The sequence below is a fragment of the Berghia stephanieae genome, chromosome 11 (genome assembly GCF_034508935.2).
Source record: "Berghia stephanieae isolate SIO BIC M18660-M18661 chromosome 11, UCSD_Bste_1.3, whole genome shotgun sequence".
NCBI lineage: Eukaryota > Metazoa > Mollusca > Gastropoda > Nudibranchia > Aeolidiidae > Berghia > Berghia stephanieae.
In genome coordinates this window covers 30024684-30039683 of record NC_088370.1, presented here as the reverse complement: position 1 = coordinate 30039683, position 15000 = coordinate 30024684, and the positions used below count along the sequence as shown (strand labels likewise).

The 15000-nt window shown below is 36.6% G+C and overlaps 1 protein-coding gene across 2 annotated transcripts in view; it reads left to right on the top strand.

Annotated features, from left to right (window-relative positions):
* The window catches only part of LOC144956241 (trimethyllysine dioxygenase, mitochondrial-like), a 36582-nt gene that overhangs the window by 1008 nt on the left and 20574 nt on the right, over positions 1 to 15000 (top strand). For both annotated transcript variants that reach the window (XM_078886667.1, XM_078886665.1), the window contains exons 2-3: positions 2804 to 3034; positions 13264 to 13923. In XM_078886667.1, coding sequence (XP_078742793.1) covers positions 13314 to 13923 — 610 coding nt within the window. In that variant the 5' untranslated portion in view covers positions 2804 to 3034; positions 13264 to 13313. The remainder of the gene's footprint in view (positions 1 to 2803; positions 3035 to 13263; positions 13924 to 15000) is intronic.

The following is a 15000-nucleotide window of genomic DNA, read 5'->3' as shown; positions in this document are numbered from 1 at the left end:
TCTGGTTTTATATTTCGATTTTTTAGATTATATTATTATTTTTATATAAATTTATTAACAAAAACATCCTACAGATGTCACAATATAACTTTCGTCATGTCCAAATACAGAAACACAATATCGCTGATGAAATTGGGTGGAATGCGCATGCATGATGGAGGTGTATTATAAAAACGATCCGTTAAGATACACCGTCAACTGAAAAAGTTTCCCCCCTCCCAAACCCCCTACTAGAACAAGAATACTGGGAATGTAGGAGCTTTTGGAAGGCCTCCCTGTTCCAAGACTAAAAGTCTTTCAAGCAACCTCGTGCTATTTCGTAATAGTAATAGTAATTGATGAATAGGCTGTCGTTATTGCCAGTCATATGTCAATATGTCTGTCGATAATATTAATTGTGAATGATTATTGCAGACACTTTCTGGCAATAATCAAACGCCTGACCTTTTGCTGCCACCTTGGCTGTTCTTGATAAATAGTAAACAGAACCACCTTCAAAATGAGGGGTGGGATGTGAGGACAGAGAGAGAGGGAGATCGTATTTTGAAATAAACTAAACGAAACTAAATAAATTAAAACTCTCTCTCTCTTCTCTCTCTCTCTCTCTCTCTCTCTCTCTCTCTCTCTCTCTCTCTCTCTCTCTCTCTCTCTCTCTCTCTCTCTCTCTCTCTTTATTTTTTGACAATATTCTCCTTCATTTGTCACACTGGTACCAGATTTAAGGCAGTAAGCTTAAAATTTTTTTTTTTGTCAATCTACTGTTCATGCTAGGATTTTTGCCAGACATGTCAGGCAATAACGATGAACGATTATGCATAGACACTTTTTTGAAATTCCGCTATTTTAAACATTTATCCACATTCCAGAATATTTAAACTTTCGTAATGCAGATAAAAGTAAGTAAAGTTAACAAAATATCAATAAAAGTATAAAATTACCCAACGATAAATCAGTCGATTGATAGTAGGTTACTGTATATACACAATATATTCATGTGGATGTCGTGGCCGAATTGGTAAGTTTCTGCCTTAAAAGGCTTGTTGGAATCAATGCTGTGTGTTCGAATCCGGTTCCCTCCGCCCCCCCCCCCCCCCCACCCCTTTTTTTTTTCTGTCTCCTTTCAACAGAGCTTTGCAAATAATAAATGTCCTATCCACCCTCTTCCTAGAGTGTCTGTTTTAACAATTAATCGGTGTTTGATTGGTTTGTTTGCATTGCCTCTTAATTTTATTTTCAATTTTCATGATGTTGATAATAATGATAGTGCTGAAAACTTATATAGCACTATAAGTCCGAGACACCAGACTCTAAGCGCTTAAATTACAAATTACTTTTGCCGAAACATACTCATTCACTCACAAAAGCACCATTACATACACACAACACAAACCAGACCTATCATGCTTCTCATACCATCTACTAAAAACGAAACAGATATGTTTTAAGCGAACGTTTAAAAATAGACAAAGATTCTTTTTCACAAATTCTCTTTGGTAAGGCGTTCCAAACAGAGGGTCCGAAATGAGAAAAGGATCTCGTTCCAGCATTTTTCCGTAATCGAGGGACAACTAGTTTGGTGGAATCACTGGCCGAACGTAAGGGGCAGGGTTTTGAATATCTTTCAATTAGTTCCGAAAGGTAGGAAGGGGCAGTACTTTCAAGACAATAATACACTAAAACACAAGCTTTGAATTTAATCCTTTTCTCAACAGGCAACCAATGCAGGTCATGAAGCAGAGGTCTGGCAGAATAGCTCCTCCGCTTCTTGAATACTAGTCTGGCAGCGCTGTTTTGGACACTCAGGACTTCTCAGATTATATTGCGAAAAGCCAAACAACAGAGCAGTTCCTTAAATTTTTCACCAACATAAACTTGTTAAAGAATTAGATATTTCCAAACCTATTCAATGTCAGGGAATGAGATGACTGAGGGGTTGCATTTTTTAAATTGTACGCTACTTCTCCAAATCCTACTTTATCTCTTTTATTGTTGGTGTCCTATGGTGGGGTTGAAGAAGTGTGCTTTGATTAGGGGTTTAGGGTCAAGGTATATATGCTGGGTGCCATCTCATTTGGTGACGTATGTTAGCGAGCTAACCCCGGTCATAGGCTCTTCAATTTTTCGAATGAAATTCTGTCCATACATTCTCAGTCATTCTAACTCCTTTTGATGATGTCTTTTTGGACAATGGGAACTTTACAGGGTGAGTTTTTCCTTGTTGAGACTCTCATTGAGGTCCACTGTTAGTATTGTGCTCTTTTTTAAATGTGCCAACTCAGTTGAATTGGTCAGGGTATTGAACTTTGAGCTCCTCGATATTCCGGATCTTTTTAGTCTGGACACAGCAGGGCAGGCTGACGATATTAAATTGTTCACAGCACGGTAGACCAAGAATATATTCAGGTCTGGGGGGCATTGACAATGAAGAACTCGGTGATGCCAAGTGTTGTTCTTGTATTTGCATTGGAGTTCTTTTGTTCTAAAAACACACTATATTGCTATTCCATTGTAACTAATTAGTTTTGTTCAGATTGGTTTTAAAAGATTTAAATCAGGCAGTAGTAGATGGGTATACTTGCCTTTTTTTTTCTGGAAAGATTTCTTTGAAATCCTGAGGGGTATTGATTGTAGTGGCAATTTTTTCAACATTATGTTGTGTAATCTGGCTTGTTGTCTGGTTTCAGCTGCAGTGTGGTGAATGCTTCATTCAGATTTCTTTTGCCGTCAATGCCATAAAAAGAAAAAGTCCAGTTGTTGCGTTCATGTTGTTTACCATTCAACGTTGGTCTTTTGTGATTTTCAGATTTAAAATGCTTCGAAGGAAACCCACCCTTATTGAACTGAAGATGACAGACTTGGTAGAGTATGAAACAGTGAAGAAACAGCTTGAGGCGAAGAATAAAACTGCCAAGACCGACATCCCCTCCACTCCTGAAGTTTTGTCCGGCAAGACTCGTACAGAGATTGTTCATGCTAGGATAGGCTATGATCCACGCCCATTGCCTCAGCCATCAAACTTGCCCCATTAAATCCTGTGAGTGTTTTCTTTTTCTATTCCGACCTGCTTTATAAAGAAAAAAAAGGGTCTTTGATTTAGTATAATTCAATTGGGTCATTTTTGTAAGTGTTTAATTAAATTTGGAGGATCCTGATAGCACAGTTGGTAGAGCACTCGCAAAGGGACCAAGATCGATCTCGGGTGTTATCGAGATTTTTTATGATCCCCCTGTCCACCCAGCAATGAATGGGTAGCTGATTCTGTTAGATTTGGTGGAAAATACTTTGCAATAGACTAGCATCCTATCCAAAGGATAGCAAGCCATTGCTATGGTCCGTTTCACGCTATACAAACAGGGATAAACTACGGCTAAAGGGGCCTAATGGCTCTGACAGAAGACCCTCAACGCAAGACGGTCAGAAAAAAATCTCGACTGCACCCGGGGTCCCTTTGATTGTGAAGCGAGTGCTCTACCAACTGAGCTATCAGGACCCGTATGCTTTTAGGGGAACAAGATAGTGGTGATGGCAGTTTATGTCAATTTAATGAGGAGAACTCGTTATAATTGCAATGAGTTATCTGATACGTGAAATCTTCTATTGAGTGCAACAAGATAGGTCTGTTTATGTTTTTAATTTTGCAGTAAATCTTTTAATATTTTAGTGTCCTGATAATGTAATTCCCAATTGTCTCTCAGAGCTGCCTGCTCGAAATTTCAAAAATTCATAGTTCCAAGGGAAGAAAATAAAAAGTCACTATAAATAGCTTTGCAAAATATTAATTTCCTCTCATCATTATCCAAAAATTCTCAAAAGTCCTCAATATAGGTTCTAAGGAACTAAACTTTCCTTTTAAACAAGATTTATTGAGTCAGAGACATGAATGCAGTTCTGTCGATAGAGCTAAAACTTCGTAATTCTACAAATTTTTCGTCGTACTGGAAAGGTTTGGTGTCTAGCTGAAAGAAAAAACAACCGAGCCCTTAAAAACAGCCTTGGTTTTGAGACCGTTTAGAGAAATTTGACAGTGAACTTGGAAAGATAATTATCTTGAGCCTTGAACGTTTGTAATTATGATGATATGCTTTTTAGATAGGTTACACAAAGCCTATTTAAATGTGAGTCTGTGAGTGTGTCTTTGTGTGTATGCGTGGTTTTGCACTTTTTGTTTCATTTTTGTCTGTTTGCGTATTATATATATACTGTAACCAAATGAAAAATTGCCTTCATGGACAATAAAGATATTATTATTATTATTATTATTATTATTATTATTATTATTATTATTATTATTATTATTATTATTATTTTTATTATTATTATTATTATTATTATTATAATTATTATTTTTATTATTATTATTATTGTTGTTATTATTGTTATTCTTTTTATTAATAATAAGAAACGCGATAATCCACGTTATGTGCTCAAAGCACTTTCCAAGGGGTCCCAAGCCAAAAGCAACATTTAACCTGTAGGATGACACATGATGCCTTCTTGGCAAATACATTTTTTTTTTTTGGTCAAAAGACAGCTGTTTGCTGACTTGGTAGTCCTTTCATAGATAGAACAAAGTTGGCTTCACTCAGGTCTTTATTATTGTTTTTTGCCATCCATGTTTATGAGTAATTCTCACTAAATCATATTAATCAGACTATAAAAGTTCATGGTTGCACATAGTTTTGTGTGTTCGTTCGTTATAATTCCGGATGGCAATGTTGTGAGCTTCTATTCTTAGCTTAGCGCATACTATCTATGCCTGAGTATGGTGAAAAAATGTGAGTAAAGAGCCTCTTCCAAGGACTTGAACCAAGGACTTATAGTACAGGTCTGTTGGTGAGTGTCACCCACTAGACCATAAAGATGCAGAAAGAAGGGTATGTTATGAGTCTTTTTTCACTCAATGAAATCTTTAACTTATTGGGACATTTAATTTTCCTAAGTTATTGATATTCAATTAAGGTCCTCAAGTTGAATAAGTTTTTAAAGTATATTACAGCATTGTTTTACTTTAATTTTATATTACATGCTACAAAGTTCTTTACTTTTACATCATTTATTTTTTAAGATTTTTTTCATTGCCTGTGTGAATTTATAGTGTTTTTACTCTCTCCTATGCATGTTTTTTTTTTAAATTTCTTTTATCCTCACGATTTCTTTCTTTCTTTCTTTCTTTCTTTCTTTCTTTCTTTCTTTCTTTATTTATTTATTTATTTATTTATTTATTTATTTATTATAGCACCCATGAACATCTGTACAAAAAGTTTTCTTTTTCTAGTTGAATAAATTCGTCTTCTTCTTCTTCTTCTTCTTCTTCTTCTTCTTCTTCTTCTTCTTCTTCTTCTTCTTCTTCTTCTTCTTCTTCTTCTTCTTCTTCTTCTTCTTCTTATTATTATTATTATGATCGTTATTATATTATTTTTGTTGTTTTTGTGTTATTATTAGACCTATTATCATAGTTTTTATATAAATTACAGATTTTGTTCTTCAGCGCCGTGAAATCAGTATACACGCTTATGCATGTGTGTGTTTATGCATATGTGTGTATGTGTTGTGTGTGTGTGTGTTTGTATTTATGTGTTATGTGTGTGTGGGTGTATTGGTGCGGGGATGGGTACTCTCTCTCTCTCTCTCTCTCTCTCTCTCTCTCTCTCTCTCTCTCTCTCTCTCTCTCTCTCTCTCTCGATCGCTGGCAACCATCCATTAAATCATCTGGTTATACAGAGATAATAGATTAGAATAAAGCAATGGTGATTGGCTTAGTTAACTACTCTTTCTTTTTACCTTTGGACTATGGCTATAAATTTGAGAGATTCTTGGGTCGTATTTATAAGCTGAATAACCACTAGGTTTCGGTACCCTAACAAAGATATTGTAGCCTGTTTTATATAGTAAAAACCAAAACAAAACACTAGCCTTTTATTTGAATAACATTGTAGGCATTTAGGGACAATTCATTAAATGTTTACAAAAAGTAAATTTGTGTCTTATTATAAGAATGGATTTATACTAGTAATAGTAATATACAATTACATAATACTAATATAAAACTATGTTCCTGTTATTTTTACACTTTGCTTATGTTTGATCGATAGACCGAGACATTTTCTTCCTTTTTGACAAATTGCCATTATCATCACTGAATAAAAAACACTCACCAAAACCACTACATCAACATCGTTACCACCACTACTATTACACCACCACCACATCATCCCTACCACCATTACTACTACAAATAACACCACAATATCCCTACCACCACTACTACTACAACTACCACCACATCATCATTCCTACCACAACTACTACAACCACCACAACACAATCATCTCTAAGACTAAGACCAATGCTACTAAAATCACCACCACATCAATGATCATATCCCTACCACCACTACCAAGTCATCCCTACCACCACTCCAACTACAACCAACGCCACACCATCATCCCTAGCACCACTATTATTACAAATAACACCACATCATCCCTACCACTACTGCTACTACAACTACCACCACATCATCATTCGTCATTCCTACTTCCACTATAACCACCACCACTACTTCAACCACCACCACATCATCATCCTACCACAACTACTACTACAACCACCACATCATCATCCCTACCACTACGACTACGACTACCACGACATCATCATTCCTACCACAGCTAGTACAACCACCACCACACAATCATCCATATGACCAATACTACTACAATCACTACCACATCATCCCTACCACCACTACTACTACAACCACCACCACATCATCATCGCTACTACAACCACACAACCGGGTCGTGTCAGATATTGCTTCGAGACAAATTTTTGGATCGCATCTCAGTAAATTTTAGTGAAATTCAAATTTATAGGTTATGGTCACATGGATGGGTCATGATCTTCACGATGAAAATTTCCTCCTTTTTTTGTGACCAGTCATTCTCACCCCTGAATATGCTCCATCAGTCTACAACATACGTGTTAGTGTTAAGTAAGGAAATTGGGCGAGAGTTTTCTTGCAATTTTCCGATCACCATTTTTTTTTTTTTTGTATCTGCCTATGCGTGTTTCTATAATATTTGGGTTATGATGCCTGATGTGAGAGACATTTCAAAGAGTTTAGTCAGCGCAGACTACAAACAAATTGATGGTTCGAGCGTTACCTATCATTAACCAATCAGAGTGCTCCCTGCCATTTAGCCCTTTCCGTCCCATTGACTATCATATTTTTTCTTTCCAATCAACGAAAAGGCCTGGCAAACGTTCCTTAATTCTATAGCAACCTTTATAACATGCCAAACAGACAAAGAGGTCAGTGCTATAGATAGAACGAAGATGACGTCACTCAGGCCTTTGTTATTGTTTTTTTTTTTTGCCATCCATGTTTGTGAGTAATTCTCACTTAACTGTATTAACCAGACTATAAACGTTCAACGTTACACATAGTTTTGTGTGTTGGTCCGGATGAGAATGGTTAGTGAGTATTTGTCCCGATATTTTCTCACAGTAGTGAAGGAATTCCATCGAATTCCTATGCACTTTTTTTTTCAGTCGTCTTTGTTTAAATAGGATTCAATAGTCTGATGTCACGTCCGCCAGTAGCTTGGTTCTAAACAAAGAAAATCGGTACTTTTTTTCTTCATGCTGGCTAGTACTTTTTCACATGTCATGTGATCAGAATGTATAAAAATCAAAACATGATCAGATTTATAATGTTTTTATCCTCTGGATACACTTTTATGCTCGTCTGAGAAGTAATTCATGAGTCAAGGGCGTCCGTCATTGTTCCGATAGTTTAGAACCAGCTACTAAGTTACTGTGCGTCATTACGAGGGAAGTGATGTCACGACTGTTGAATCCTATTGTGGGTGATCCTTAAGATGTGTGGGCTGTTATGTCGATAGGCACATACTTTAAGGTCGCTATGGGTCGTCGGTTCACGGTTATCGGCTGATAACAGGGGCAAAGTATATTTTATTTTACGAAGTGACTATTCTCACCCCCCGGATGCTAGTCTTCATGTCTTCATAATAGTAGTCCACAATTGTTGTATGTTTAATCCAAAGGTTGTAATGCAGTAATTTGTTAAGTTTCTTGTCACAAGTTGCACAATTAAAAAAAATAAATCAATCAAATCCAAATCGCAAAAAGCCGACGACGTTTTTTTCGGTAATCAAATCGGCCGGGGGGGGGGGGGGGGGGGGGGGTGAGAATAGAGGCAGCCTTTATTTTATTTTTCGAGTCAAAGATAATATTTCTGAATTCTCACCCCCCCCCCCCATCCCCCCGCGTAGTTTTGATAAAATATAAATACGACGACAACTGGCATAGTTCACAATTCCAGTTAATTACATAAGATAACATGGGCGCACACAAAAAGCCACGGAAGCAGTGACATAATATACAGGTCACTGTAATGACAATGCGATTTATAGGAGGGTAATAACCTTGAATTTAATACATATCAAATTACGATGACAAATATAAACAACGGCCTTTCCGTCAATTGCCCTGTGTGTATTTCACGCCTACCTCATTTGCATAAGCACTGAAGGTCGGCTCCGGATAAATAGGCTACTCTATAATAATTTATTACCTATTTGAGCGTGTCGTAATCAGGTGGGTGGGTCATTATGATAGCAAAATCTGGCCTAGGTTCTGTGTCATTGGTTTAATAATTAGCCTATTTATTCGACTTAAATGTGTCGACATCTAGTATCGATTTTGAAAGAGTGATAACAGGCAATAGATATCATCATCATCATCATCATCATCATCATCATCATCATCATCATCATCATCATCATCATCATCATCATTATAAGCATCTGAAAACGTGTGTATTTTTAATTTGATATTATCATTATAGTACACAATACGTGACTGTGTGGGATACGATGTGTATTTCGGCCAAGCTGTGTCAAATAAGAGTTGAAAGGTCAACCATCGGGCCTGGATGTCTTTTCAAAGCGTGGTATCTCCCACGTTTGACCTTTGATTTACACACGCTTAACTGCTGATCTACCCATTTTCACGAGTAGTGAGTGAGCTGTCGTGTAGCGCATTCACACAATATCCTCTTACTATTAGGCTCAATGCGCTTTGCAAGGCGTCCCAAGCTAACAACAACACTTTAAATGAAGGACGATACATGACGCCTGTAAGGCTCAAATTACAGTTTTTGACCTTTATTGGATTTTCGGACCGAAGGACGAGCCCGACCATGGAAGGACTATCTCCGAGATTACGAACTATTCAATATTGGTCAAAAACTTCATTATAACACTACAGTTGTGCAATTTCCTATTAAATCATCGTTAAAGTCAGTAAATATGAAAATATCAGAAGAGTAATTGAATTTTCAAGTAAGTCGAGATAAGAAGTAGATTTTTAAAGTGTCAACAACAGCCATAGATTAAACAAAAAGAAAAAACAACCCAAAAAACCCCACAAAAAACCCCCAAAAAACAACCCCCCCCCCCCCAAAAAAAAAAAAAATAAAATAAACAAAACAAATAAATCACCAAACCAAGACCATCCCATAGTTGTGTATTATCTCCTTTGTACAAGTTATGATGATCCAACTCAATACAAGTTCAGCTCTGTGCATAGTACGGAAGATTATTTTATAAGGAAAAGGTAAGGAGCCATTAATTTTTCGATAACTGACTGCTTACCTTGACCTTCGATTTGAAATTGTTTGAGCCAATGATACGATTACGTCACGAGCGGTCTTTAATGCATTTTTAGCTTGACTGGTTCATTCCTATTAGAGAGCACCGAAGGGGTGTTATAATGCAGACTTGCCAGGAACTACGAATTTCGGGTCCTTTTTGACAATTATATATATATATATATATATATATATATTTTAATTTAAACGATTTTTTCCTTTATATAGCGCAATATCCACTAAATGTGCTCAAAGCGCTTTACAAGGGGTCCCTGGTCAACAGCAACATTTAACATGTAGGTCGGGACATGACGCCTGTTAGGCGATATTGAAATATTTCGGACAAAGACAACGCTGTTAACGGCCAGGTACTCATTTTACACCTGAGTACGGTGAGAGAACGTGAGTAAAGAGCCTTTTCCAAGGACTCAACTATGCGCCGAGCGCGAGGCTCGAACCCAGGACCTTCCGATCCGAAAGCGAGTGTCATACCACTAGACCACATATCCGCACTATATATAAAGATCGTTTGGTTCAATAAACTTCTTCAAAACAGCGTTTTGTTGTCAGAGTTAAAAATATATTATAAAGGAGTTTAAATAATTTATTTAATGTATTTAAACACAACAATTGGTAACTTATAAAGCTAGTTATAATGTCTAATATGTTATCACCCTTGATAAAAAAAAATAATAATAAAGATAAAAAGAAAGGAGTTGCAGAATGTTTTCCAAAAAATGCCAAAATGAAATGATTGCCTTGGAATCGGTAACGATAACATAAAAAGTCGGATTAGATGAAAATCGGTTCTCGTCTTCAATGGATTAATAATGAATAGCCAGGTTATTCTAAACGAGAATAGTAGTATAATAATAATAATATGGTTTCAGAAGACACGCAAGCAGTACCTACCTAGCCAGTGGTGTTATTGATAACGTTGTCTGTTGTGTTCTTTCGACTTGTGATTGTAATTTTCAACGTGGTTGGATCGCCACCAGTTTCATTGAGTTTTTAATTTTTTTTTAATAAGTAGAATGCGGCTATGTGGTCTTGTGGTATGACACTCGCTTTCGGATGGGAAGGTCCTGGGTTCGAGCCTCGCTCTCGGCACATAGTTGAGTCCTTGGAAAAGGCTCTTTACTCACATTCTCTCACCGTGTGAAAAGAGTACCTGGCCGTTGACAGCGTTGTCTCAGTCAGAAAAAAATTGTAATATCGCCTAACAGGCGTCTTGTTTCGTTCTACATGTTACGTGTTGCTGTTGGTCAGGGGCCCTTGTAAAGCGCTTTCGACACATTTAGTGGATGTTGATCTATATAAAAGCTCAATTTTAAAGCAAATTTTTTAAGAATGATATTGAATCGTTAGCCCAGTTTGACACTAGAACAATAATTAACCAGTAGATTATTGACCAATCAAAACATGGAATTTGTGACACACCTTTACACGTGCTCGGACAAACATAGTTGGTTGTTTATAAACAATAACGTGAACTAATTCGACGTCCATGTGATCGTTGTTATTGTTTTTATATTGACAAATGGGTGACTAGTTATCACACGATTTTCTCGATCATATTATAAACGTTTAAGTTTACACATAGTTTTCTGTGTTGATTCTGCTGATCAAGAGGTAGAACAGTGGGTATTTTACTTACATCTATAGTAACACCTGTGTAGTTTGCTGTGTCTACCAATCACTGCCATTGTTTACATTATGACGATTGTCCGAGAGGCGTGGTTATCTACCGGTTAACTGCCGTGCTGTGGAAAATCTCGTATTTAATTTAAACTTGTGGCCAGAAAACTCGTTCTTTCAAATATCGATCGATTTAAATGACCCTCATCTTGAGAAGAAAAAAAAAAAAAGCCAAAATAAATAAAAAATAAAAACAACCCCTCAATAGGACTCGAATGAAGACTTTGCGCGAAGTCCCAGGTTTGAGAGTGTTTGTCAACATGATGGTGACAGAATGGGAATTTTATTCAGAGATTATTAATATTATTTATTATTATAATTGTTCTTCTTCTTATTCTTCTTCTTCTTCTTCTTCTTCTTCTTCTTCTTCTTCTTCTTCTTCTTCTTCTTCTTCTTCTTCTTCTTCTTCTTCTTCTTCTTCTTCTTCTTCTTCTTCTTCTTCTTCTTCTCTTCTCCGTCTCCTTCTTTCTTCTTCTTCTTTTTCTTCTTCTTCTTCTTCTTCTTCTTCTTCTTCTTTCTTCTTCTTCTTCTTCTTCTTCTTCTTCTTCTTCTTCTTCTTCTTATTATTATTATTATTATTATTATTATTATTATTATTATTATTATTATTATTATTACTATTATTACTATTATTATTATTATTATTATTATCAGTCAGGCAATTACATTCTTTAGAAATAACAAACATAACGGTTAATAAGAGTGAGAAAAGGAAAATGAGGACAAACCTAAACCATTGTAATCTTGGCTATTAAAACGTGTTCAATTGTTATGATGACATTCTATTTGAATTACACTAAAACTAGCATGGCTTAATTATGTCATTAACATGAAAGGATGGCTTTTCCATCAAAATGCTCAATGCTACATTAACATTATTCAGTGCTGATGGTTTTCCTCGGATCCTCGGAAATCCGCGATTTTTTTTTTGTCAGAGGAGGAATTTCCTCCTTTTAAAAATGACATTTTCCTCAATCAAATTTTCTGGCTTTGAGAGATTTGATTTGTAGTGGAACAAACTGGTGCAGCTTCCCCACTATCCACTTGTCTTGGGATGAGATTACTTGTTTTTTTTACTGGCCCTGGCCAGATACCCTAGCTGTGATGGAAACAGTCAAATGTATCGTTAGATTTTTGGGAGATGATATTTTTTGTATTGTAAGTTATTGTAAGTCATCTTTCTGTTATGCACTGTATTTTGTTATGTTTACATACTATATATGATTTGTAAACATTTGAGTGTATTTTTCTTAGTAGGGACCTGTGCTTGTGTCTGTATGAGACTTTTATTTAGGTCATCTCAAACTATATACTTTGATAGTGTGCTCTTGGAATCTGTTTCCTATTTGAACCAATTCCCCTTTGTCTTACCTTTTCTTGGGTACTTTAATTGTACTAGAAGTTTTTACTGACCCATTTTCTTCCTTTTTACTGTCACTGATATGACCTAAATGTGTTACAAGCGCTGTAAAACCCTTAAAAACAAACTTGTAACCGTAACTGTAAGGTGTTATGTTATTCTGGACGAGATAGAATCAGACTCCAATGAAACATTTTAAAAAATGACGTTTATTGACTTTTATTAACTTTTATTATTCATTGTCTATCAGATTATTTTTTTTTTAAGACCAGGGAGTGCAGTATTGTTTTATAGATGTTACATAAGTTGTTTTATTTTTTTAGAACACCCTGCATCCGAAAACAATTGTTTGCCTCACTGTGTCTCTTGTTAGATGTTGCTGAGGGCTAGGGACCTCTTGTAAAGTGCCTTGAGCACGTTTAGTGGATATCGCCTAATATAAGTATAATGATTTTTTTTCTCCTTTTATTTTTCAAATGGAATTCTTGTTTATTATACCATTAACAATGTTTTTTTTTTTCTATTTCAGATATCTATTGATGTAAGATACTGTACAGAACTTGAATCATCATTTCCAAAATGTTGCCAGACAAAATGTTAACAAGATGTTTATTATTTCAGTCGCCCAAATGGAATTATTTTCTATCGCTTTCACAATTTGGCAAACCGTGTAAATTATTTTGTACACATTCGTCATCATTATCATCTTCACGGTCATCGTTTAGATCCTATTCTTCACCGTCAAAATTGGTGCATGGAGCAATTACTAATAAAAGGAGCTGCGATGTTGATGTGCAAGCGCCTAAGAAGAGAAATCAATATCATGCATTTTTAGATAATATCTATGATACAAGTGCAATTTTTTCTAGTCCTCGGAATATTCATACGAGTGTTAGAAGTTTGGTGCAACGTTCTAACATTCCATGTGCAAGCCAATCTGCCCGTTCTCCTGCAAGCAAGATTTTCTTTGAGTTGGCGGCAAACGAGACACAATTGATGTTACATCGTGGGGAGACTGTTTCTAGATGTCTGCCTCTAATTTGGCTTCGGGACCACTGCCGATGCGAGACCTGCTACAACCATGCTACAAACCAGAAGGAAAACGTAGACTTGGATCTCTTTGAGAGTGGGACGATTGGAAGTGGCGGAGTCCGCTTGGAAGATGAAAACACTACCCTTGTTATACACTGTAAGTGTTGATGTAGCATTTTGAAAAAAAAAAAATTATTATTTTTTAGATTGAGCTTTTATTTCGTGCAATATCCACTAAACATGCTCAAAACACTTTACAAAGAGTCCCTGACCGGCAGCAACACGTAACATGTAGAACGAGACATGACGCCTATTAGGCGATATTATATTTCTTTTTTTCCCGACAGAGACAAGGCTGTTAACAGACAGGAACTCATTTTACAATGAGAGAATACAAGTAAAGAGCCTATTCCAAGGATTTAACTACGTGCCAAGAACGGCTCTAACTCAGGACCTTCCGATCCGACAGCGAGTGCCATACCACAAGACCACATAAACTCTCTCCTTACCAACCATTCTCCTGATTTCCCCCCAAAACGTCAAACCCATTCAACATAACATTTTTTTTTTCTTTTTCAAACTAACAATTGCAATATGTACATGCTATTCATAATTTGGGGTTCCGATAGCTCAGTTGGGAGAGCACTCGCTTCACTTGCAAAGGGACCAAGATCGATCCTTTGTGCAGTCGAGATTTTTTTTCGGACGCCCCTGTCCACCCAGCAGTGAATGGGTAGCTGAGTTTGTTAGATTTGGTGGAAAATACTTTGCGATAGACTAGCATCCTATACAAAGGGTAGCAAGCAATTGCTATTGTCCCATTTCACGCTATAGAAACCGGGATAAACTCCGGCTCCATGGGCCTAATGGCTCTGAACAGGGCTGGGAATCTTCCGCCTAAAGGCGGATTTCCGCCCAAACGGTGTTTTATCTCCGCCCATCACCATCACAATTCTGCCTTTTAAAAAGACTCGCCACAACCACTACATCAACATCCCTATCACCATTACTACTACAACCACCACCACATCATCATCTCTACCACCACCACCATCACTACTACAACTACCACCACATCATCCTACTACAACAACCACCACATCATTATCCCTACCACCACTACCACTACCTACAACCATCACCACCTCTACAGCTACAACCACTACTACTAGATATGAAGTGAGTAGAAAAGTGCCAGAAGACAATAGAGAATAAAAATTTTTCGCGGCATTGA